The sequence below is a fragment of the Aptenodytes patagonicus genome, chromosome 10, assembly GCF_965638725.1.
Source record: "Aptenodytes patagonicus chromosome 10, bAptPat1.pri.cur, whole genome shotgun sequence".
NCBI lineage: Eukaryota > Metazoa > Chordata > Aves > Sphenisciformes > Spheniscidae > Aptenodytes > Aptenodytes patagonicus.
Window position 1 is genome coordinate 1841389 of NC_134958.1, and position 26711 is coordinate 1868099.

At 40.9% G+C, this 26711-nt stretch overlaps 1 protein-coding gene across 2 annotated transcripts in view; it reads right to left on the reverse strand.

The window, feature by feature from the left end:
- Positions 1-2633: 2633 nt before the first annotated feature.
- Positions 2634-26711, reverse strand: part of SCG3 (secretogranin III) — a 29629-nt gene continuing 5551 nt past the window's right edge. The window contains exons 8-12 of one of the 2 annotated variants that reach the window (XM_076347771.1): positions 25351-25467; positions 13628-13711; positions 12848-12976; positions 10214-10282; positions 2634-5959 (exon numbers count right to left, since the gene is read on the reverse strand). In XM_076347771.1, the coding sequence (XP_076203886.1) occupies positions 5841-5959; positions 10214-10282; positions 12848-12976; positions 13628-13711; positions 25351-25467 (518 nt within the window). In that variant the 3' untranslated portion in view covers positions 2634-5840. Of the gene's footprint in view, positions 5960-10201; positions 10283-12847; positions 12977-13627; positions 13712-25350; positions 25468-26711 lie in introns of both variants that reach the window. The other variant, XM_076347770.1, reaches the window with a different exon arrangement.

The following is a 26711-nucleotide window of genomic DNA, read 5'->3' on the forward strand; positions in this document are numbered from 1 at the left end:
GGAGCCCACCTGAAGCTCGGGAAGGCCGAGTGCAGCCTGCATTCCCTCTTTGCCCTGAAGTTCACGTATTAGCAAATTCTTGTTAAGCATCCTACAATTTTTCCTCAAGTGTTCAATAAGATGCTTTTTCCTATGTATCAGCTCATTTATAGAGTTTATTGCTCCCGCAAAGCAAAAACTTTCTGCAGTTTGTTAAGATGGAAGCAATATAGAAAGTTACACTAATTTACTAAAACTAGAAATAAAAATTCAAAGCTAGACAGGAATTGGTATTTCCCTAGAGCTTGCAGGAACTCAGACCAGGCAGGCTCTTTCAAATCATCTCTAGCTCTGGTCCTAAAGAGGAGGTCTGCGGTGGCACACAAATTAACAATAACAGGGAAAACTTAGAGTGAACAGAAGGAAGCATTGATTTTTCTTGACGAGGCCGGTGAATTGGTTTTAGGTCTTGCATCTTTCTTAAATTGGGATTTGTATCTATTCCTTACAGGATAGTTAATTTCAGTAGGACATTACCAGAGCCAGAATAAACTACGCTGCCAAAGGTGACCCTAGCTTCAAGCCCAGTTATATTTTATAATACTACAGAAAAATTTAATCCTTTTCTACCGAAGACCTGCTATTGTAATACCCTCACCTATCCAGCACACGCAGGACCAGGGTGCTTTGCTGAGCAGGCGAGCAGCGCAGCTTTCCTTGCACAGCGGGCACACCTCCTGGCAGCCACACGACGCTGACCAAGCTGCTGGCAGAGCCGCATTTCACTCCATCCTTCCCAAGAGCGCTGCCGTGCCTGTGGGCTGGAGGACCTTCAGGACAAGCAACGGAAGATGGGTGACACCGTTTACATCTACTTTTCCTGACTGAGAAAGCCGTACAGAAGTGCAAGGGAAGAAGCAGCTGTGCCAGCCTGGAGACGTGGTTGGGCAGAGACCTACCGCCGCACGCCCTTCCCCTCAGACACGGGCAGATTTCAGCCCAGCCCCACAGCTCGGGCCAGCAGCACCCCGATCGACCCACAGCATCTCTGGAAACCCCACCGCACCAGTGCTCAACGTGGCATCCGTTGCAAAACCGTGAGTGTAACCCTGCAGAGACACCTAACCCATCTGTTCCACACAAGCGTCTTCCCACGGGGAGGGTTCCAACGTGGCCGTTAACCGCAACGCAGGCTGCCTGCAAGAGGCCCTGCCTTGCTGGCCGCGGCCCCAGAGCAGGTCTCCACTCCTTGCCTGCTACGCAGACGCTCGTCACAGCGCCCCAAGGGCACACTCCGCAGCACCAGGGCAGAGGGGGCCTTCGCTTTTGCTTCCACTCCATCTTCCCTGGCTCTCCCAGCCCTATTCACCAAAACCTGCAGCAACCACTCTCCCCCGGCCCTGGGGGGAGGCTGCTCTTTACGGCCGCAGGGCCTCCCAGGCGGCCCTGGGGGCTGGCGAGCCCCCGGGCACAGCTCGGCCCTGGCAGAGCCCCTGGGGGCGGCTGGGTCTCCTCAGCGGGGCGGCAGCTGCGGGCAACCTGGCTTTTGCCTGAGCTCCGATTAAAGGGGGTTCTCTGTCCCGGCAGCCTATTGCAACGTGGGCGAACAGTTACGTTTCGTTCTGTTTAATTCATGCCTGTTCCTGGTTTTCGGGTAGACAGATGCGGTGTTTCGTAATCCCTGGGGCAAATACAGGGACCGAACACCCATTTTTTTAGGTACAGGTGAAATATTTTTAGAAACCGCTTTAGCGTGCCTCTGCAAGTTTCTCGCACCCCTTCGTTGGCGTGAGGTCCTGTGACCCTGCGCCGCTGCTGCGCGGCTGGGCTGCACCCCTGAGCGGGGCGGCTGGCCGCACATGCCTCCCAGCAGCCGCCCGATGTACCCCGGGTCTGCTCAACCCCGAGGAAAACTGCGCACATGAGAGAAAATGGTGCCTGGAAATAGTCTATCTGTAACATACACGGAGTAATTAAAGACGGAGTTTTCCTACTCTGTAAAAAAGGGGTTTTTGGGACTCTGAAATAACTAATGTTTTCATATCTTCATCCACATTGTCGTATTATTACTCAGTAAAATGACAGTTTTTCCTGTGTATTTTATATATTGTTTATACATTATCCTGTATATTTTGCTTCTCGCTCTGCCTTTAGCCTTCCTACACTTGTAACTTCACTCTTTGTTTATATATTTATACTGGTCCTACAAGGTGTGGTTTAGGGTTGGAGTGGGGCAATTTCAGGCAGAAGTGAAACTGCAGGTAAAATTCCATGTTTTGCAGCTATTCTGTGGTGGGAAACCTGCACGTCTGTAGTTTTGTTTTTACATGCTACTTCAGTCAAAGCTTGAAAAGTCAAAACCGGGGCAGGACTTGGGCTAGGATCTTGCTATATGAAATGCAGGACGCAGCCGATAGGAAGTTTTCATTTGGGACTCATTCCAACGCGCCTGGAGGCTGCTAAACCCCTGTGAATCCAGCTCACGCAGCCAGCAGGTGCTGTAGTTGCGTCCGACGTTCTCAGAGGGGCATCCCCCTTCCTGCAGCCATCGCGGTGAACTCCTGTTGCTCCGCGGGGCAGGACGTCCTCAAAAAGCTGGGCAGTGGATAGAAAAGAGGCGTTGCCTTTAACACACAAAAGCAGCCTGGTACTACTGTAGCTTGTAGTAAAGTGTTTAATAAAGTACAGTATCAGAAACAAGAGCCTAATAGAAAAGCTGAAAAGGTGAATACCGTATCGATTGTACTTGTTACATTTTCAGGGGTCATTTAGGGAGTGAAGGGTTTCCGAAGGGTCCAGCAGAGATAGATACAAACAACATAGAAACCGATTATTGTCAGTTTAGAAGCAGAGATGCGGAGGTGTTGAAAATACCTTTGTCGCCGGGAAAAAGGAAAGCACTGACAGGATATGCTTTACGAAGTATGTACTAAACACGCTAGCAGCGGATGTCCAGTGCTAATGTGCCCCAAGTGCTCCCTTCAAAATAAGGACTGATCTGTGGTGCAGGCTGACGCTCACGTCACTCGGTTTGATTTTATTTAGTGTACGTAACAGCCTTTTAGAAATGCAGGGTGATTCATCCGGCTGGCTGTGTTTTTACTCTCTAGTTCTGAAGGGGACGATGTTCATTTGACGGACCAGCAATGGAACCAGTATTTGAAGCCTTCAGATGACAAGTTTAATGGGCTTGGGCAGGGTGGGAGGTGAACCTAGTTTGGCGAAAGCAGCTGAGATTGCTCATCTGCCCGTCAGAGGGCTTGCTCTGTTCTCGGCTAGCCCTCAGGTTGGTCTAATCGCTCTACGTATGTACCCCAAGTGATGCACAGCAGCAGGGTAAGCACGAACAGGTCCAAGAACATGCGTACTCTGAACTAGAATCGGGTCATACCCATTGTTTGGACTTTTTTTTTCTAAATGATGTCATCTATGCTTTGTTGAAGTTATAAACTTTGCAAAACTGAGAGGTTAAAAAATATTGTACTAGCCTTTTTGTGGACACAAACTGTTCATAATCACGGGTCGCTAGATGATGACAGCTCTCCATGAGTATCAGACTCCTGCACAGACTCCCGAGAGGCCAAAGTAAGAACCTAACTTCCAGTGAAAAGTAAAAATATTATTGTACTACTCATTATGTTGACGGGAGAAGAAAGTTTGCTTTTTTTTTTGAAGTAGCCCTTGGGGAAGGAAAGTTTGTCCTTTCATTTTGTAAGTGCAGATCCTAGATCGCTACCACTTCCCCAGCTGTAGAGCTCTATGGTTCGTTACCGCTCTCCTGGTTTCTTTCATAAATCCAAAAGCACACTCTTCCAGTGCGACATTCACATAAGAAAGTACGTCACAAGCCGTTGCAGAAAACAACCGAGATCTACAGGGACAAGAAGAAACTCTGTTCTTTGGGAACATTAGCAAATCATCATCATAAAAAAGCTAAGGGGGTTTAGATGAGAACAAACACACTGATTCAAAGTAACAGGAATTCTTTTTTTCCTAATTGCTTTCTGCAGCCTTTCTAAGGGACCATTTTTCAAACGGGAAGGTTACATTGACTACATTTCTGGATACGGTTTTTATCTTAAAATAAATACCAGCACTAGTGACTGGTACTGCAATGCAACGATCCCTATCAGGATGTCTACGAGCAGGCTGCAACACACTTTTTGTCTGCTAGAAAGCATTCGTTGGCTTATGTACCATCAGTTTTCAAATAGATACGCTGTTACACCTCATTGCTATCACAGCCATTTAATATTTGTTACCAGTAATGTTCTGTTGATAATTTATGTTTTGCAGGGGTTCCAAAGTTGACTTCAGTTGGCTGAGAAACATTGCTTCTCCTCCTCCTCATCTCCCAGCTGGGCTGAGAAAATAAGGAAGGAAACGATCTGCCCGTTTAACGTTTACAGAACGTTGTGCTGCGCAGGCAGCGCTGCAAGTCAGCATCTGCCTTCGCTGGCCGGCAGATGCCAACCTCTGCATCAGCTAACATTTTTTGACCCTATCAATCTCAGAAGTATCACGAGTTTTTTAAAAAACATCAGAGCAGGGATAACCTCAATTATCGATGAAGAACCTGTAGGTAAAGAGAACAGGGCTTTCCTGGAGTTCATTTAGACAAACGACTGCCGCCGGGGCTAAGTCTCAGGACTTACATCTTCTGGAACTTGGTTTAAAATTTACTTTTCTAAAAACTTCTTTACCTTATCTTGCTTCATGAGTTCTTGATACATAAAATTATCCATTCACTTAAATAAAAAAGATCTCATAAACCATTCTTTGAAAACTGTCAGTTGAGGAAGAAGGAGGGCAACATTTTTGTTTTCTTTTTTCATTCCCTAGGAGGTACCAAATTCTTGGCTAATGATAGCATATATATGCCCAAAAAATAGTTTTCCAAAACAATACTGCTCAACACTGATCAGAAGTCAGTAAACACACCACAGCCTTGATACTTGGAGATGCTGATATGCTAGGCTGTTTAAGTCTCTCTGAAAAGCAGGACCCATGTTCCTAAAACCATCTCTCCTCGCAAACTCCCCTTCCCATGCAAAATGACTTGAGTTGCTTTCCTTTTTTTTTTTCTTTAAAGAAAGTAATGGCTATTTACACGTTATCAGGCTACTCACATCAGGAATTCAACTAGTGATGCATGCACAATCATCGAATGGTGCACCAAAGAGAGTGTTTACACATGCTGAATGAAGCAACGATGGGGAGGATACAGCTCTGTAATATGAAAGGCAGCTGTAGTGCCAAAGACGGATCAGTTAGCTCAGGACGCTGTAGTCCAGGTTACAGAATACTACGTAAAGGAATAAAAAAGGGTCAAGAAAAAGAAAAAGGCATTAGGATTTAAAAACAAGATTTCTGGATATAAATTCATATTATGATTAATGAAAACTTTAATAGGTAAATTATTTTCAAATATTTTATTTAGAGAACTATGAACTATTTTCTAATAATGCCCTTTACATAGTTGCATCTATAGAAAGCTAGTGGAGTGAGAGCAAAAAGATGTAGCATTAAAAGAACTTTCCATCAGAAATGACTGGTTTATCTACAGAAGGAAACCGAATACAAATAATAAATGGAAGAGAACATTACATCAATATTTACCCTGTCAAATAGAGATTCAGTGTCAGAATTTGGCGTTCGGGGTTGATTTGCGAGTGTAGGAACACACAGTATGCAGTCGGTGTACGGAGCACTACAGCTCTTCATTTCTGCCTAGAAAGTTGTCAGTACAACGTAAACAGAGCATTTCTAATGATACCCTCAAAATAACAGATCATAAGTCATTGAGCCAGGAGTGGGGGAAGCTATACGAGTTTTCTACACGTTTGGCAGCCACGAGCTTTTTACAGGCTGCCATATATGCGTTTAATTACATCAGCCTCTTCCTTGTCCAGGATGCCCTTGTCCACATAAGCATCAGCTTGCTGATCAATGAAATCCCTCAGCTTTGACAGATCGTAGTCTGAAAAATAAGAATTCATTTGCACAATGAGTCATTGCCATTGTACCGCTTCACCTAAGAAACAATGTCATTGTGAAGTTTATCCAACAAACGCAATTTACCCAACATGAAGGGAAGTCACTACAAGTGCAACCTGCGAAAACGATTTAAAAAATCCCAAACACCCGCGCAAAGTCTTTTTACATGTCACGGTGCTTTTACTATTCAAGAGGAAGAATCATCTCTTGCTGCTGATTGCCTGCTGGCAAACGCTAAAGTAAGAATATTTTCCGGTCCAGAGAGTTGATGGTCCAGTCTGCGTGCAAAAGCTGTTGTTAAAACCCTATTATTTTCACAACTGTCACGGATTCAAAAGAAAATATTGAATTGACTGTTTCCTACTGAAATCCCAGTAAAATTCCCACTTACTCCAAACACCTGTAGTGAAAATTCAAGAAAGCACCTTCCTGAAAATAAATTGAAATAATACAATTATTTACCTTGATACAGGACGTAATATTCTGACATGAAAAATACGGCAGTGAGTAGTCTTTCTGACAGCGTTAGTGTCAAAGTAGTCTTTGACAATCTTTGTACGTCAATCTGCGGTACAGTGCTGAAAGACACGTTCTCCTTCTCCCACGGACGGCTGCATCTGAGCAGCGTGATTCACACCACATACATGAAACAGACTTTTCCTATGCTGGAAAACATCACTGTTTTCCATGAAAAGAATTCTACTTTCAGGTAACATAAAGAGGTAACCTGTTGTGTAGTCGTAACTCTGGCAACAGATCCAGTGTATTCACACACAAACACAATACACGTTTCGGTGATGTAATTTACTGCATAAAATGTAAAGCTGAATTTGTTAGAATCACAAGTTAGTAGTCTGGAAAACGTCAGCGTCTTAAGGGTTCCTACTGAGTTAAAGGAATTAATATCTTTCACAAAAACAGACGCATCCTGAATTTTTCAGTATAAATTACTTATCCCACAGACAGAACCTTCAGAATATATTAATACTGATTTTGTAATGTACTCCAATGATTATCACCATACAGCAACAAGTGGAAGGACCTTCTCTCAAACTGTACATTCTTAACAAAAGAGACAATAATGACTTTCGTCTTTTTATGGTTGAGTGACCAAAATTGGATAGAAATAGAAAGACATTAAGAAGCAAATTAATGCTTGCAATCATTTTTGTAACAGTATAAGGCCATTTCAAGTGAGTAATACAGAAAACTGACGTTCAAAACTCCCCACTCCTCTCCATATCTGAGTTAATAGGAATTTTTCTATTTCCTGTACTGAGTCCGGGATTTCACGTCTGGTCTGTTACCAGCATTACTTAAGAGAATGTAACCTGCTTGTCTCTCCATCCTAGCTGAGTAATAGGGACAAACAGTACCTAGCAATTTAATAATAAGGTTGTGAGATTTCATTCATGTCGAGAGAATGAGAGTCTCCAGTGAAAAATACCACGGAATGGAAATGAATGGCACAACAAACACCAAAATAATATAATATCCACATTATTCACATTAAAATTCCTGAGCTTATTTTTCTTCTAGAATAGTATTTACAACCCTAAGATCATTACGTGGAGATGTGAAGGTTTAATTACTAAACATTCTGAATGAGTTTACAGCCATTAAGATACTATCCAATTCTGGCTAATTTGTATATCTCATGGCAATTTAATTTGATTTTTTTCCTAGAAATTGATAACTGTTAATTTCTAATACTTACTTACAACCTATTAATTTGGGCAAGTAATTAGAAAAATCAGCTTTGGCTTATATTCACCGCGCCAGCTGCAGCATTACATTGAGCTGTGAAACTGCTACAGTAAATGAAGTGAGGTCTTAGTTGCATATTCAAATCAAGCCATTTGCCATTGCAATTAATTATAGAATTTACTTCCATTCCTAAATGGCCACTGGTAGTGTTACGAAACTATAAACTACCTAAGTATTTTGTGAAAAATCTGAACAGGCTATTTGCGTGTATTAGTTGAACGACTCAGGGTTATGTTCTCTGGAGACTAAACGCAATAGAATACCCGGCAGCCGACATCTACTGCTGGGAGCGACACGGGAGAGGAGCTGGTCTTAAAGAGCGTTGGTTTCAAAGATCAAGCCAGGTCTGGGAGAGACTCGGGATAGGCCCACAGAGCCTATATATTGTGTGTATGCAAAACAAACTTCGGACACAAAAGCCAATCAGGCCAAAATCTAGGCTTTTGACATGTTTCTCTTTAAATCACCCAGACCGCTCAAGTTTTCTTGCCTCTTTAATAGGCAATTGATATTTTTAAACTGGGAGAATGCAATTAACATTTCCAGGGTCATTAGTCACTGAATGAATAATAATTTCTACTGAAATTCATACAAAGTTAACGATCTACAAACATTTGCCTGAAGAAAACCTAAACCTCTTCAAGTATATTCGGTGAGTAAACCACTCCATGAATAGGGGTGGAAAAGACTGGCCATTTTAATACACAAATTACTTTGTGAATCACTTTTCTGCTAGCTCCCGGGTGCTGGCTGGAAGTGGAGAAAGGACTGATGAGCACATCACTATCGCCTAATCTTGTACTGAAGAAACACAGCGCAATGCATTCACGGTTAGATAAGCTTACCCCGACTGCACTTGCTTTAACATCATCCCAGGAGACCTGAATTAGCATTTTACAAAAATAAAAAGTATGGAAAGGCACGATAAAGATAATGTATCAGAAGAGCAAGAACACTATTCTAATTTTGTCGTAACTTACACTCACTTCAAGGCCCATTTCCATTGCCAGAGGACAATAAAGATATTTTAGTGCAAATGAGAATTCATCTACACAGAAAGCGTACATCTTAATGCATCCACGGGCAGATAAAATGCTATTGATCTGCAGTCACAGCCATTTTCAGACTGCAGTAGTGCGGAGGAAAGGTTCCTATGAGGAGGAGCAAGGGGCTGCCCAGTCAGTATGTGTGAGACAGAGAAATAATCACACATGACTGTGGTCTAATTGCTATAACACTGATAAACAGAAAAAATTATTAGAATTGGCAGGAAAACTCCTGAGCAAATATGTATGTCTGTTGCTAGCTGCCATCGCTGCCAGTGTGCGGAAACGATTTTAAGAGGGGAAAAAATGAAAAAAAAAAAGTCCTTCCTATTACGGAGTTTCTATATAGGAAAATGAATGTGTTGGGCTGTAGGCATGCACTCATCTCTGAAATGTAATTCATATACACTTCAACTCACAGAGAGGGTGGCTAGATTACCCAGGGCTAATCTCATCTCAGATCCCCCCTCTGCTTGGCTGGTGCAAGAAGGAACCTTCTCGCCAGGCGCCAGTCATACCCCAGGGATGGATCTCTCGGCTAGGAACCTTCACTTACAGAGCGGATGACGGCAGGAGACCCAGCAATGGCAGAGAGAAGGGCTAGGAGGCTGGTTTTATGTAAGATCTCGAGGGCAAACATGATATGGATAAATAAAGATCCGTGAAAAATAAGCTAGAAATCCTGCTGCTGTTAGCTCCCTCCCTCCAGCTCTCAGACAGCCCTGCCTCCGAGGACGAGTCAAACGGTGGGGCAGCTGGTGAGCATACCCTGTGCAGCTGCTTCAGTCGCTGCTCCCCTTCTACACAGCTTTGCGTGAGAGCTACAAGTCATTAGAGTTGATTTGGGCTGTAATCCAATATATCACAGTGCTAGTGACATAAGTTTGTATCTTAACTATTTATGGTTATGAAACAAAACTCACTGCTATTTGTGATGGCACACACAGTGCTAGCCAGATGCACGGAGCTTTTCTAGACACTTCCAGACATTCAAAATACATTTACCTCACGTATAAAATCATAATTAAAAGGTATGTTGAACTAAGAAATGAAGCACTAGACAAAACTGACATACTGTTACCTGGTGACGCGCAGACCACCGTGACTATCTGGACAGCACATGACTAACTTCTACCTGGTTAGTCACTGTGTGTTTTGTGGCCAACGGCTGTGTGAGCCAGTTTACGTGCATTTGCCTTAGTTTACTATTTTCATTCATTGATTTAACTTTTACATGACCTGTATTATTTAACTCTAACATCACTAATTATCACTATAATCTAGACAAGCACAGTTTCGCATTACTATTACTTAACTTATAACTTAATGCTAAGTTATACCACACAATTTAAATTACATGCTTTGTAATATATGTGGTGCCCACCCCAATGTCAAGGCTTTTTACTTCATACCTTCTTTGTTACCTTGTTTGTTGTGGTTTTTTAGCCATTCTATGTTCTTCCTGATTGCTTCCAAATATGCCTCAGCTTTCCCTAGAGGAAAGGATGAGGGAGAAATCAGGCACGCACTTACATCAATGATTGATGCAGCTTGCTTAACTGAGTGAAGTTGGTCATAGCGAAGGCAGATTAAAACTATTCTTAGTTTCTGTTTAAAAGCTGAGTCCTGTCAACTTTAGTCAGGCAAAATTCCCACAGATGGCTAGCAGGTTTTGTCTGTGCAAGATTAGTCATCCACAAACTTAGGACCATGGCTTTTTTGATCTGTATACGTAACTTTTGATGGTATCTGCAGATACTGCATACGTGGATTAAAGGCAACCTGTAGCTTTTTGATCATAATAATTGTTCAGCAAAGATGAAGCTGTTAAGACAGCAAGGAATGCTTTAAATAAGACTGAGAGCTTTGAGTATCTCATATACAAAGTGTGGGAAAACCCCTCCATTCAGTAGTACTAACAGCATACAGCAAATCTAAGATCGTGATATTTTGGAAATACAAGCTGAAATACAGCTACTTACATTTACTGAGAAAAAGGATGTATTAAAACCACCACGATAACCCTTTGTAATAGCTGAAATTTTAAAGTGATGGCTGGTTTTGGACCAGAAAGCACACGGGACAGAATTAGTTCAAAGATTACCTAATAAGGCCCCTAAGGAAATATTGCAGCTAATGGATTTTGAATTCTTAACTTGGCTGGAGCTTTATTGATGTAATGTTCTTACATTTGTCAGGAAAAAAACCCCTAGTGTGATTAGCATGTAGAAGGCTACTACTGCCAACTATGCATGTCTGGTCCCATTAGTAAGTGGATACTGTAATTTTTGAGCTGAGAGTGCAGAGTTAGCTTTATAGTAAGCTACTCTGTGAAAGAGCAAAGGGCATTGCATGATGAGACAAAGGACTAAATACTGATCCAATTTAAATTTCTAAAAAGCTATTGGGCTGAACATTTTTCTGAAGGTAAAGGAAAATAACCTGAACCAAACTGAACAGACAGATCTTCAATAGACAAGCAAAATATGTTATTTATCACTTCCCACAGGTATTGAGACAGTTTTTCTTTACTGTGAAATTAGACGGCCATCTTGAGCTATTTTCCTCTTCTATGCTCAAATAACCACTGCTGGAAAAAATGCCACCTTCTATCCGTGAGTGGCTGATAGTTTACACGCCTGCGCTGCCCACAGGACTGAAGCAGGTGACCAATGAATTACAATCTACCGTAGCCTCGATTACTGCAATTCCTTACCAAGCATTTTGCAGGGAAAACACATGCATCCAAAAAAAGTACGAGCATAAAACAGCATCAGTGCAAAATAGATTATAAGCAATTTTTTTAAACCAACCGACTACAGAACATAGGTGCTTATGCTGAATCCTTAGCAGTAAGAACCCACTGAAAGGTTTCTGCCCCAACAAACATCCTCCTTCAAAAGTTCAGCATCCATACCTGACAAATCTCCTGCCTATACATCACTTCCTAAGAAAGTCCATCAAGTCTTGTCAATAAACTGCTGATGAAGAAGGAGGTTTTTGTGTGCAGGAGGGAGAACTTACTCTGGAGATGCAGCTAGACTATGGAACTCGCTCTACCAAAAGATGTGGCTGAGCCTGAAGCACTATATTGTAACCGTCACTTGCCAAACTAATTTCTCCAACTTTCCTTTCCCTCAGTAAGTTCTTCACCCACACACAGACCTAGAATGAACCCACTCTTGTCTTATAAGTTTACACACCAGCCACTTCTAAGATTTACTTCTAGTACAAGCTGAGAGAGGCAAAAAGTTGTATTTAAATATCTGAGGGCTGTGCTGGACACCCCAGAAATGCTTGGTTATACAAGATTAGTTAAAAGTATAGCGGCGCTTGTCTTTGGTCTTTGGGACGCAGGCTCTGAAGTGCAGTGTAAGGAGGCACAGTGTCCTCTGCAGATTTGTTTTGAGATGTACCAGCTGATTTGCACCCCGTGGACAGAGCGACTTCAGCCAGTACAGGCTAATGTGGCACAGCACGTGGCATTATGTGTCGTGCTGAGGCAGCTAGGACAATAAAGCTACTACTGTGCTAAGTTTGCTTGTTGAGACACTAACTTACTGTAATAGGTTTTCCAAGTTGTGTAAAACAGATTAATTGCTGATGACCCTTAACCTCTGGCAGTGAGTAATGCAAATTGTTTCACTTTGCGGAACTTTTCAGTACCTTTCAGTACCAGCTTGTTCTAACGCAAACTAGAGAAATCAATGGGCTCACTCAGAATATCGAATATCCTGATGATCTGATTTCACTGAAAAGCCACAGATGCAAAGAAGCAAAATGTCTCTGCACTACTGTATCAAAACGCATTTCATGTTGCTCTCAAAAGGGGCTATGAATTCTGTGAAAGATTATGGCCTTACTCAGCAAGGGATGTAGTTTCATATATTTAAAAGTAAGCGAGTACATTTCCGAATCAAGCTGTTGCGTGCTGACTCCCAGTAACTATAAACTGAAGATATTTATGCTAACACAATGGAAAAACAATACCAAAGATAGGAAAAGATTCCAATCACTTGGAGCGTACATATGTAGCAAAAGCAATGGCTATTTTGTACCTCTGGGCTCTTCACTGTTCCCTGCTGCATTTTGTTCTTCATTTTTTGTAGAATCCTTTGAGATTTCGTATTCCTTTTCCATTCTAGCTGCTTCTTCCTTCGTACTGTCTGCTTCTTCACTACTCTTGTCTAAAGAAATAACAATAAGAGCAATTTCGTATCAAATGTACCAAAAGCACTTCTAAATCACATCAATACGATCTTCAGGAAGTAAAACATTTTGACTGATGATTGAGGAAGAACCTCACTGGAGTCTGGCTCAAAGTGGTTTCTAAAGGTCATCTCCACCCCAGACCTCTGGAAACAGGAATGCCCGTTTCTGCTCTTACAAACAGTAGCTGAATACAGGTGACTAAAATGCAATAATATGTAGTTCATAAAGGCACATTCCTTTGTGCAGAGAAAAATGATAGGAAATTTGCATTCACTAGATCCAAAGTTGACAAAGAATGATTTTTTATTATTATTTAAGTCTTAAAAAGCACTGATACAGCTTGCTTTGGTATATGTGTAATGTCTGGACTCTACTGAAGAAAATGACAGTGAATATACTTCTCAAAGATTGGACAATTAAGTAAAAATTCCTCTCGTTGTGTGTCTAGACATCCAAGCCGTGGCTACTGGTCCCCGAGGGACTGCATCTTTAACTAGCAGTCTGGCTTCTAAAGCAATTAGCATGCTTTTAACTGAATAGGTTAAAAAATATGTTATTCCAGAAATATTGGAATTGGAGATTTCTGTTTATTCCAGAAATATTGGAGAAAATTGTAGAATAGGTACCTGCTGGTAGCTTTGTTCTGGTTTTAGTGGAAGGGTTCTCAAGCTTCTTCTTTGTCTGCTCAGCTATCATTGCATCTAAGTTTTCTAGAAATCGAGGCAAAACAAAACCAAACCCCAGTTATTCTTCAACAGATATGATGCAGAATCTATACTATATTCTCCGCAACACCAGTTTGAATGGTAAGTAGAAATCTAAAAGAACAGCCTTCATCCTTGCCTCTGAAGAATTAATGCAGAGCCACCACTTAAAGAACAAACACATAGCTATATGGAACTTTGATTAATCTTATTAAAAAAAAATGAACAACTAAATCATGACGACAGGTGTACCAAACAGAGCCAATATTCATAAAGACAGTAAATGTGTGCATATATATTCTAATTATTTAAGTTACATAAGTCACAAAATATAGATAGCCATCTGTAGCAATTTATTCTGATGAAAGCAATGAAAGGGTTTAATTAACTTCACAAAGCATACAAGACTATGAAATATGTGCTTCATCCTGGTGGGAAAATATTATCCCAAACTGCTTATCTGTCTGGATTTTATATGGTTTCACCGGAAAAGAAGTCTAATAAAAGGTTTTAAATTATATTTAGATGAAGTAAATATGTAAATTGAACTGCTTAAACCAAATATTTTTTAAAGTTGCTGAGGTCAAGCATTTACCTGAAAACCCAGTAGACAGCCGTGGCCATATATACAGCTCTAGAAGTCTAGAAAATGTTTTTCTATGCAAATTTCAGGGCTGAACTCGTCTAATTTGAAAGTAAAAGCACCTTTTCATCAAGATGGACGTTTCAGATATAAAGTGTATGCTTATGTGGGAAAAAACCCAACACTTAATAGATATTCACAAATACAGATCATCATACAATGCGCCGTATTTCCTCAGTCATATTATGGACATGGCGTAGAATTTTCTTTCCCTTTATCAGCTTTTTTTAAAGGTTCAGTTAAACATGGACCCAAAATTTGATACATGTCAGCTAGTTGGTGGGGTATTTTTGAGAGATTTCGTTTTGAATTGTCAATATTCCCTTTATATAAACAGCTAAAATATTCAGTATGAGATGTGGTAACTGTGGCAGAATAGGTATTACAGGGCTAGCAAATATTTTAGATCATATCTTCTGTGTAAGGCCAACATTTTACTCATCAGCTGGGAGCATCTTTTTCCATCAGAAAGATACTCAGCACTGAAACCTAAAGATCAGTGTTTTAGCAAGCACATTTCTCTTCATGGCAGATCACCATAAGCAATTCTGCCTGCCATCTGATGCGAAATCACGTAATCCTGTCTGCCTGAGTCCTCTATATTTTGTTATTTGCGTAAAATTAAAATGTAAGCAGTTTTTGTTGGCACCCTGCCTGATTGCACCCTGTCAATTCTACATCACATTAGGGTTTTTTTGTGAAAACTATTTTCATTTGGTACATATCCTTTTAATGTGATTTCTGACCTTGCCGTATGCCCTAAACTAAACAGGTCTGGGCTGGGTTACAAGCTGGATCAGACATACTGAAGAAGAAAAAAACAAGCTAGAATTATAGTGGTGGTATTGAAGCCTCACTAATCACTTGATCCAAAGCTTATTGAAAGGACCGTAAACATCCCTTTCAGCTGAGCTTAAGATACTATTTTTTATCCTGAATCAGTACCATACTAGTATTCCAGCAGGAATATACGATTTCTCTGTTGCAAGAGGCACAGTTTTTAGGATAAGATTATACAGCTAAGAACTTAAAAGCCTTTGTAAATTCAAATTAATATTCTCCTTCACTAATTCATGCAAATGCAAGAATGTCGCTGATTTTAGACCTTAATCCAGCAAAATCTATTAAATTAGGCTTAATTTTAAGTGTAAACATAGTATTTTAAAATAAATGGGAGTATTTAAATGTTTAAAATGCCACACATATGTAAGTGCATTGATTCATAAGTGCCTTTCATGTTCTGTCTTAAAAGTGTCTGCATTTTGGCACTGCTGCACTAAGCTTGTATTAGCAGAAAACAAGACTCCACAAGACCGATTTGTAACCCGCTTAGACATCTTTAGATTTAAATGTCTGCATACTGATAATATTTCCAAATGTTTTTGTTATGTTGACAGACTGCAGTGTTTAAAAGTTGTACACGTATCCACAGGCAGCACGTGCTACTGAAGGCAATAGGATTTATACTCCCCCATTATTCAGTTACTTCTAGAAATCCCATCAGGAATTCCACAGTTTCTCTGAGTCTTTCTATTTGGCTAACAATTTCATTTGAGTTCAATATATGAGCAATAAACAATATTTATTACTACTTTGTCAAGTACAGTCACATGCTAATATGCATTGTTTTCCAGCCATATGCATTGAACAGCTACATGTGTATATGAAGTATAACATGGCGATGTTGACCACTAATGATCCAAGCTTTGCCACTAAAGCCAGACTGAGTATGGTAACAACTATATTCCATTTTCAAAGCTTTATTTTGTCAGTAAAGATATGGACGTGTCTATGTGACAGGCCTTTTAATAAGGACTAAATTTTACAGGAGAAATATTGAAGCTATCTTGCTAGCTGGATGGCACGTCGACACGAATCTCAAGATTTCATAAGCAGGTGTATTTTCTGCGTGACAGAGAGGAGTTAACTACGTAAGCCTGTTCGTGTTTATGGGGATTATCTGGCGTACCTACATATGTATCATAAAGAGAACATTACCAGAGAATCCCAGTTCTTTTTGAACAGGATTTATTGTCCTTTTTTCCTCTTCAGAACTAACGTCTTTAACAGCTGGTATTATTTCAAAACATGTTTGTACTTGTCATATGTGGCTAAGCCAGGGCTGAACAATGTTTGCTCTGAGTTACACTGATGGAGTGAGTCATCTTCTCAACTGAGATGTGCCTGGCCAGCAGCTAAGCAACTGCATGTCGTATTTGGAGGTCTAACAAGAATTGATTACTTTTCCGGTATCGTTTCCCTAGCAACGTGATCTTTTCAGAGGAAGAGTTCAGAAAGGTACTGACCTTTCCACAGAGCCGGCCACTTATTTGAAATGGCACTAATTAAAACAACAGAACAATAACTACTGAGCTAATGGAAGTGACCTACGTCGGTAAAATAGGTCACTCTGGCGGCCGGCTTTCCGCGGAGCAGTATAATCTCATCACTCAAATCAGACACCAGGAGTCAGACGATCTGCTTTCTGCCTTGCCTCACTTTCTAACTCGCTCTTTGATCTGGGATGACTCACTGAAGCATTCATGCTGCAGGAGGGCTCCTATTTTGAGTAGGCATTCCGAGACGTCCGAGGCCCAGTTTCTGCAGGCGCTACACAGCGACAGATGCTATTAATTGCATCTGAAAATGCAAATTCCCAGGACTTTCGAAACTCTGAAGTCCTTTGAGTTGGGCATTCAAAAATCTGAATTGCATAAAAGCAGAATGCTTATCTTTACTCTGGGAGAATGCACTGCGGTAACACCCTTTAAATCCATGGAAAAAGCCACTATGTGAAAAAATACTACAAATTAAATTACTTTGTTCTTATTAGAGAGGCGGAAACTAACGTACCCATCCGAGTATTTAACGGAATTGGTAATGGAAACCTGAAACGGACCCTTCTCTATAGATAGACAGATTCATGGTGTTTTCCGGATGCTTGCACAGTTTCCAGCAAAGGGTTTTTCATCTGCATAATTGTCTTGCACCTGGGAGGCAGTTTCACGTTCTATCCTCATCAAATTGACTGAAGTGAGATTTCATGTCATTAAACTTCCGCAGAAAGACCTGCTTTGCTGTTCTGTTTTCATACAGCATAGAAAGGCTGTGTTTGTTTATTAAAGGAGAAAAAGGGATCATCATGGTACCTGAAATCAATCTTAACGAAAGCTACAAAATGAGTTTACTTAATGAGTTCATACCCTACGGCAGCTTCAGCCGGAAAGCTTTATGCTGATGACTGCTGGTGTGAGATGCACATATTTCGGGTATTAAAAAAGCACAGTTCTCCCAGGGCTCTTCCGCCTCCTGCAGCAGATGATCCTTAAGAGCTTGCAAGGCCTTTTTCCATCTGTGACAAAACTCAGGACGCCTCAGCATTTGCTTGTGACTATTCTGTGGGGAATAGCGTACCTGATTAATTCCTTGGCCAAATCCACCTTTTAGCTTACATGAGTGCAGGTCCAAGAACTGTCAATACCCAGTGGATTTTCACCAATGTAGCCAATAGCAGAGTTTGACCTTTAGTTAGCTCCTATATGTAGCATGCATATGTCACATAAACTGCTTAAACTGTGATGAACAAGAGAAATCCCTCCATTGTGGAGTTACAGATGGGTGTCTCAGCCTTGCAAATCTCCTGTTCCTTTCCAACTCCCTGCCTTACATGTCAAGATATGGCATTTTCTTTTCGAAAATTCCTGTTTGACTGATTTGTCATGATGGTGTGTCTGAAGCCTAACGCTGCCATGAGGAGTGATATGTCAGGTGACAAAGCCCAGAGAGTGGCATCACTTGGAAATGGATTACAGGCAAGATGGTCAGAGTGATTTGAAATAAAACAGCAGCAGTATCGCTTGGCAATCAGATTAAAAGCAACTCAAAAAGTAAAACACAATTAAACAGAGGTGTTTTGACATGAACAAAGCTCTGACCAAGTCTCCTTTAGTGTCCTTATTAAATTCCCTACCTCACGGACTATTTCTCGATTTATCCTTTCAATATTCTACAGGCATTTCCTTTGCATTACTCCAGGTCTCCTAGAGCTGTGTGGTGCAGTCCTTTCCCATCCTGAGGCTGCTACACGGCCTGTGCATGCATTTTAAGTATTTTGATAGCATGCACTTGATAAGCATGACGGTTTGGGACTGAAGCAGCACACAGCCGCCTCTACTGCAGGAGTGGGATGGAGCTTAGTTTTGAAAGTTCAGTGACACCCTCTTTACCCCGCACCCACATCATCATCTCAAACCATAACTTACGGTCTCAGTGCTCAGCTGTCAACAGAGAGATACTGAATTCAGAAAGTAAGTTTTTTTATGCAGCTATTAAATACAGTGAGAAAAAAATCAAAGCATTGCCCTCCTTCCTTTAGAAACACAAACCACTTGGTAGGATGCAAAACCTAGATTTTCAGGAACTAAGCAATATACTCGTCAAAAGAGACACTATGAGGAGATGGAGATTTCTTACAAAGTATCTAGTTGGGAAAGCATAGAGGAGGCAGCGAAGGGAAATGGAAGAAGAGGCAATATATTTGCAAGAAATGGCTGCAAATTTAAAGGGCGGATAGTGATAAGCAAAGGAATGAACCGTAATATATTCGTTTTGATTCTTGTACACATGATTTGATAGTCATGTAATGTAGTGGGAAAAAGAATTAGTAATACTAAAACTACTGGATCTCTCCCAAAAAGATATCTGAGAAAATTTAGATCCTACGGATACTGGAAATACCGTGCTCTCACACATACTGTCACCCTCAGGTGATGCCCATTTTACTGTAGTGTGTAGTGGTTCTGTTTTTTAAGAACTGTGAGGTTAGCTGTCACAGACTTTTCACACCATAGCTACCCATTTTTTTTTCTATGCAGTGAGAGTCTGAATGGGGGAAAATAGGAGGTAAGATCTAAGCAGTGGGGGCAAAAAAACATTCATGTGTTTGTGCAAATGCAGAAGTAGCATGGGACAGGCATGGATGAGGCATGGGATGAGGCTACAGAAAGAAAAGCTATAAAGTTGCAGTGGGGTCTGCGATCAACACACGTCCTAGATTCCAGTCTTGTCTGGGAGCTTTGCACACTCTCTTTTTGTCTTACCTCCATGCAAAGTCATCTTGGGTTTAACTATTCATATATACTTTACACCGTCCCTGCTGCTCCTCAGTATTCGGCCCACTGCCCCCATCTGAGGTACCCCTGATTTCTGCTTTTCAGATATGTGAGAGTCCTTGATCTTCCTAAGAACAGTACAGTATACCGGCATCTGTGTCACCTTAGTTCATCAGATACAAAATAAATAGCAGAGAAAAGAGAGCTGCCTGAAATTAAATAACTCCCACTGGCAGCTGTATGCATTGGTCATATGATAAAGTAATACTGGGCAAGGAAAATCACCAAAGGGAAATTCAGATAGGGAAAATTGTTTAAAGATTTTAATGCTTATGAAGAAAACCTACCGTAGCAACAAAGAGCCCTTCGAAGAAAAGGACATTACAAAAGAAAAAGAAGGTATTATGCATGAACAGTTCCCTGAATGAAATACTGTCATTGCCCTTCATCTCCCAGGTCAAAACGAAGGAAAGAACAAAAAGTCCACATGACACTGTCCATTTATCACTTGCAGCCTCTGGCACCGGTTTAGCCACACCTTCCCTCACCCCTTTCGAATCACACAGTCTGCATGAGGGAGCATCTGCTTCTGGAGACAGTGAGTAGGGGAAAGATGATGCCAGTCTGTGCTGTGATCTGCTCTTTGCCTCACGCTCTTGGCTTTGTGCCTGTTCTCGCCTAACTAAACAAATATCAGGATCAGACCTTTGGCCTGCAGCATCTGTGCTGATGAGAACTTCAGAGATTAGTCACAGTATTCAAACAAGTTCTCCTCTCCCGAGAAAAGGCCAGATTGTGTCTACTATGCATTGGCCTACGCCGGGGAAATTGCAGAGCTCTGCCCTCATCAGAAGTGGAGCTGTTGAGGGTACCAAGCGTGAATGCGAGAGGCAGAACAGCTCTTCCACATTCCTTAGCCCAGAGAGGCAGGGGCATGTTCAAAATCAACATAGGGGACTTTCCGCCTCTTCTATTTCCCCTGGATTTTTTTCATGCAGCCTCAGTCTGGCCAGAAGAGAATATTATAGTAAAACAATATCCCAACAGTAACTTTAGAAAAGGACCAAACTAATGAGCGCACTATACCTCGGCAATAGCTCACCAACGAACCATCCACCTCCCTATTGCTAGTGTGTCTTGCAGTTTGGTCTTCTTTCCAATTGTCCATGGAGACCAAATGATGAGGGGGTAGAAGAGGTAAACAGAGACATCTGTTCATGCCCATTTCTAACCAACACAATCTCCTACTCAGTCACGGGGGAGAGTGTGGATTCTGACAGTGAGTCAGAGCCAAAGGGAGGCGGTGTGAGAGGTGGCTTTGGTTTGGTCTATGGAAGGAGGCAGCTGTGACTCAAACACTGCATACTGATGAAGCTGGAGCAATTTCTCTATTTTCCCTCCTAATTAAAGGGGGGTTTGCTCCCCAACCAGTCTGCTGTGGGCCATGTGTTGTGCACTGCGGCTCCAGTAAGCTAAACGCTCTACTGCAAGGAGGTGAAAAGTGGGATCTCCCTCAGAAAGAGCAAAGCTACAGAGTGCTTAAACTTAATTTTCTTTCCACTCCTTTGCCTCTTTCTCTTCTCCAACGTTGTTCAGTTGTAGAAGATACAGAAGCCCTGATTTAGAAACTGAAAACAAAACGACCAACCACAATCATAAGATGTGATAAAATATGCATTATATGCAGGATCACGGTGAAGCTTCTCTATATCTGTGAGATAGAGAAGTACTGATGGCAAAAGTTTGTCCTACATGTACTAGCCAATAAATGAGAACTCCACACAAGAATACCACGTGCACATTTCTAATTTACATTTCTAGTTCATTGGATAACCCAACTTTCTTTTGGTTGGGGTGGCAATGGATAAATTTGCTACAAATCTACTCTTGTAAGCAGGAGAATATAATCAATGTACTGTGTAAAAAGAATTCATGCACACACACTGGTGCCTCTTCAGAATTTGCCTATCATTTCTGCAAGCTCTATTTTTGTTATGGTCCACTAGGCTCTGATCACAAGTATTTCCTAGAATGGTTCTAAAAATCACTCATTATTTTGGTCTTTATTAGTGGGAGATGATTTACAAATGTATCCGAACAAACTGGCAGAAACCATTTGTTCCTGCTTCTAAGCTGACAACAACATTATTAAAATAAATGTATTACAAAACTATAGTTTACATAATTACTATAAATAGAGCTTTTACCAGGATGGTAGTGGACTGATATGCTTTCAATTTAAAATTAGCCAGATAGCCTGGCGTACACAGGAAAAGTCACTCAGCACACAAAAAAATTCCTCTTCTTTGTGTGGTGTAGATGAAGCTTTTCCTTAATATTTATCTGGTCTGTGATAGATGGCTCTGATAGAAAAGCTATCAGAGTGAATCTCCACCATGACACTACTCAACAGACAGAAGGAAAATGAAGGAAAGTATGATATTCTTCACAAACGAATATTCAAACAGTACAAGTATCTATGCAATGCGTTCCTTATTCTGCTCTGCTGAAATCAAAGTGAGTTTTGCTATTGGCTCAAACAGCACTTGTTCCCTTGAAGCACTCAGCACCAAGGATATAGTCCTTTCAGTTCTGCACGGAAAATTCAGTATCAGCTATTTATGCAACAGAAACAGTATGAATGCCATGAATAATGAAATATTTTATGCTGAATCAGTCATAACTTCTCTGAAAGCTTCTTGCTGCTTTCCACTGGTCATTATGTGGAGAGATTCCAACTCTTTCATTCCACTCTGTCACTGCACCCTTGCCAAGAGCAATCATTAATTCAATAACTGTCCTAAGCCCTTCCCAATGCTCAACCTGTTCAGTGATAACAGCCTGTGCCTCTGGCAGGTTGGGGCAAGGAGGGAGAGTTCAGCCGTTTGGGCAGCATTTGCTGGGTGCTGACAACCAACCCATAGGTGGGTAGGTTGATACCACAGCTGGATCTAAGTCACAAGCCACCTGCGTAACTGTGCTCCTGTGTCATATGATTAATTACCTTACGCTTTCTGTACCAACAAGGTTTGTCCATTCTTTTAATTGCAAAAAAATGATTTTAAAACAGCTTTCAGTCTTCAGAGGGCAGACAGGCTTTCAAGAATCTGAAAGCCTTTGAACAGGCTAGAAACATATCACGAGGCTTTCACTCCACAGAAGAATTTGCTCCCAGCACATCAAAATACAGCATTCATAGTTAAGAAAGTAAAGAGTGATAGAAGATAGTGGCATTTTGGCACCAGCAGGGCAATTATCAAATAGGATGCATTTCAGCTGAACGCACATTTTCTATCTGTTAGTTACAGCCTCTCTTTAATGCTTCCAGAGCTATACTTTTCTGAATACATACTGTAAAAGGTAGGCAGTACTTCTTCTCCTCTTTCATATATATGAATACATTGTTTTTGGCTTTCTGAGTTCTGTGTTACGGATTATATTTAGCATATGGAAAGCTTTTAAATACGTATTGCATAATATTGAATATGTGTATTAAAACATGAACTTCCTCTTCCTTGCATTTGTATGTGTGTGCATGTGTGTTTTTCTTGCACCACACTGCAGCTAGATCCTTTGTAACTTAAAGCTAAACCTAATAACATCATTCACTGCAGCAGCAAGATACTTTCCCCTAGAGTAGGATACAATGATGATGACATAATGCTGAGGTTTCCAAATCCCAAACCAGCTGTTACTGGTATATGCTTTCAAATTCACTGTCTCTGCATCCATGTGAGAGGCACAAAAGCTTGTGACTTGATTCAGTAAATGATTTATTATTTTGAATGTATAATTCAGGGACATAGCTTATGCATGGCTTCAGCCACAGAGCAGGGAAAAGTAATTTAGGCAGTTTCCTACTGTAATAGAACAGAGAAAAGATATAATCCATCTGCACAGACCCAGTAGGTATTTTCCACCAACTAGCATGGGATCTGCTCACTGATTTTGGACTGAGGGAACAACTAAAAGCTGCCAATTTTTTAAATTGTTTCTTCTCTCTGACAGATGTTCATACTAATTCCTTTCTCTGCTATAAATAAACACAGCTGGGCATCAATCCCCTAACCCAAACTGCACCAAGAAACAGTACCTATTCAAGTACTACTGGGTATATTATGTTGTAACTTCTGGTTGAATAAGGATGGCAATAAAACTGCTGCCACGCTATGGATACTGCAAGAAGCTAAGATTCTCCTGTGCTTGCTGTTCTTGAATATTTGAGAATATTAGCTCAAAAAATGAAGGTCAGCTTTAAAGTCATTTCTCAACAGCAAGTCTAAAAAAAGACCACAGAAGCAACTTGAGACCTATGAGAAAGCTTTTTCCACTACAGTAAGTTGTTTTGATGGAGTACAAAATCCATCTCTGCATAAATCACTCATTTGCAAGGCAGAGTCTGGATACATCAGTTGATAGTCTTACTTTAAATCCAGACTAAATCAGACCTCTGAAACTCTTAACCTAATCCCTGCCCTCTGTACTATGTCATCATGGCAATTTGTTTCCAAGGTTACAGTATTTATTTACTCCAAGTAAAGCCAATGTGAACAACTGCCCTGAATTTTAGCAGGAAAAATGCATCCTTAGTGTAATTCCATTATCTGAGTGGTCTTGCGTCAGGGATGAATTTAGCCTATTAAGTTTTGGCACAACACTATCAGTGAGGGCAGTATCTGCTCAAGCCATATTATCTTCATTTGCAGAATGACACTGAAACCACTGTGCTCGTAATCAGCCATTTCTTTATGCGCATCTTTCTTTAAATGTACAGGCAGCCGGAGAAATAAAGAGCTGAACCGTAGCAGAAGTTGTCCAAATATTCCAAAATTCAAGGACTTCTCACAGAAAATAAAGGGATAATCTTGGTCAGAGATATAATGAATTCTTTAGAGAGGAGGTGCAATCATGCACTGAATGTGAATCATGATCCACTGGATTTTTTGTAGCCAAGTAATTGATAATCAATCCGTACAGTTACAGTTGCATCAATCAATCATGTATCTGCAATGGTCCATATCAAACAAGCCAGCAGAAGTCATGAAAGATCATTGCCAGTCCTATCTCTGTGACAGGCTGATTTATTAAGCTGAGAAATTGCCCTGATGTAAACAAAAACTTTTCAGGTTAACCCAGACCAGGACGACTTCAGAAAAATGAAAGGGTTGTGCAGAGCTTATGCAGATAAGCCCTTCTTCTGTAGCTCTGCTTGTTTAATTAGAAAGGCTATCAACAGTTAATATAAAAGAGTTTGTAAAAGCCGGGAGAGGTGTGTGAGAAAACAAAACAAAGCAAAAAACCAAAACCAGGCTGTTCCAAAATCCCTCTTCAGGAAATTATAACAATTTTACAAAATCTGCACAGCCACAGACTCTAAAATGGATCCAGGAAAGAGTGCTTCAAAAACTACTCCTGTGCCAAGATGTAACGCTTTCCATAGACGGAAGGAGTTTTGCGTGGTAGAAGACCATAGCATTAGGTCCCGTCTACTCTAGCTACTTACAGATGACAGATTAAAGGTGCTGAAGTGCTGGGCTCTTTTTGGAAAATGCAGGTACCTGATCCACCTCAATATAACTGAGCAAAACAGTAATCTTCCCCTGACATAAAGCCATTGAAATCAAATGCGCTTCACAGGTGTGAAAGTGGAATAATCCTCTAAACACGTATCTGATAAAAACCCTTTCCTTCATTAGAAATATTAAAGCAGCATGGAATTCAACATTGCTATAATGAATGATTGATCATTTAGAAGTGCAGCTTTAACATTTTGAACGAACAAGTCTGAAACAGGACTCATAAGAGCAAGGAAGATGAGAATATGATTATCACGGTTGGTAGAGTAAGAACATAGCATTAATAGCACTGTTGCATAAAGTATGTACTCTCACCCAGATAGGAAACTCCTTCTTCTGGTGTGATTGTTCCATATTTTACCATCATCTTCACAAAATCAATCAGGGTTTTCATGATAGTTATCAAGGTCTCTTTCTCTTTTGCCTCCGTCTCTGCATGAGGGGATAAAGCAAAACTAGTCAAAGACTTCAGGCAGCTCGGAAAAGCTCAGTTCCGCAAACTGCACCAACTTCATGCATAAAAAATGACCTACTCACTAAAAAGAAAATGCTGTGCTGGATTAGCAAAGAGAACTCCTATATATGTTTCCCTTTAAACTGCTCCTGCAAAGTACAGCTGAATATACTTTAAAACTTCAGGGTTTGGTTCTTCTTGATAGCTTTTTGTCTTGAAGGGCTATGTTATGGAAGGCAAATGGTATTAATTCCATTTTACAGATAAGAACACTAAAGACACTGAGATGAAGTGACTTGACAGAGTTCAAATTGCTGGTCAGAGGGCAGATATAGGCAGATTTTTCTACAGTCTCTGTCTTTTTCTTTTATTTGTCTGTGAACTACTTAGTAGACCAGTCTGGCTCTGTATGAGGAAGATAGCTCAGAGATCCTTTCTCCTACAAGATCCATGGGTTCAATGACAAAAATATAAAGTGTCTCAAATGAGATTGCTACCGTGCACACAACCATGACTCAGGTACTGGGAAAACATAATATGACATGGTTGGGAGGATCCTGACTCCAGAATAGGATACGAACAATGATTTTTCATCATAAAAATCCATCTTTCTTGCCCATGCGTATCTCTGACTATCTTCATGATCACTGCTTCTTAGCTTTCTTTTTCCACTGTGTCTATCTGCTGAACAATATTACTATTTCTGCATTAGCAGCATGAAACTCCCCCATCACACAGCTACACAAGCTCTTCCCGCACCCCAGGTTGTCACTGAAGGACCCAAGAGAGCCAGGGGCACTGTCAGACAGGGACAGTCAGAAGCATACTCCCAGCCTTGGCAGAGGGCCAGCCCCTTTGGAGAGCTGCTGAACAGGATTTTTATTGCTGCCTGCAATTTAACACACATCTGTAGGATGCAATTGAATCCCCTCTCCTCCAGCCTGATACAAGCCGGCAGGTGAACAGCATAAAGAGGGAGACAAAGCAGAGATGTGCAGCCAGTGGGACTTCATTCTATCTGCTTGATAACCTGTTAAACCCAACATGCCTTTCTGCTTTGTGAGTAGAAAAAAGGCAAAGAACTAGCATGCAAAACTACCACAGGAAAATGAAAAGAACAGAAAGAAGAATACGAAGTTTGTCGATTGGACTTGAGCAAAAATATGCCCTCAGGTTTTTCATGCTAGCTCTCCACTCAGGTGTTTATGGGGACAGTTTGAAG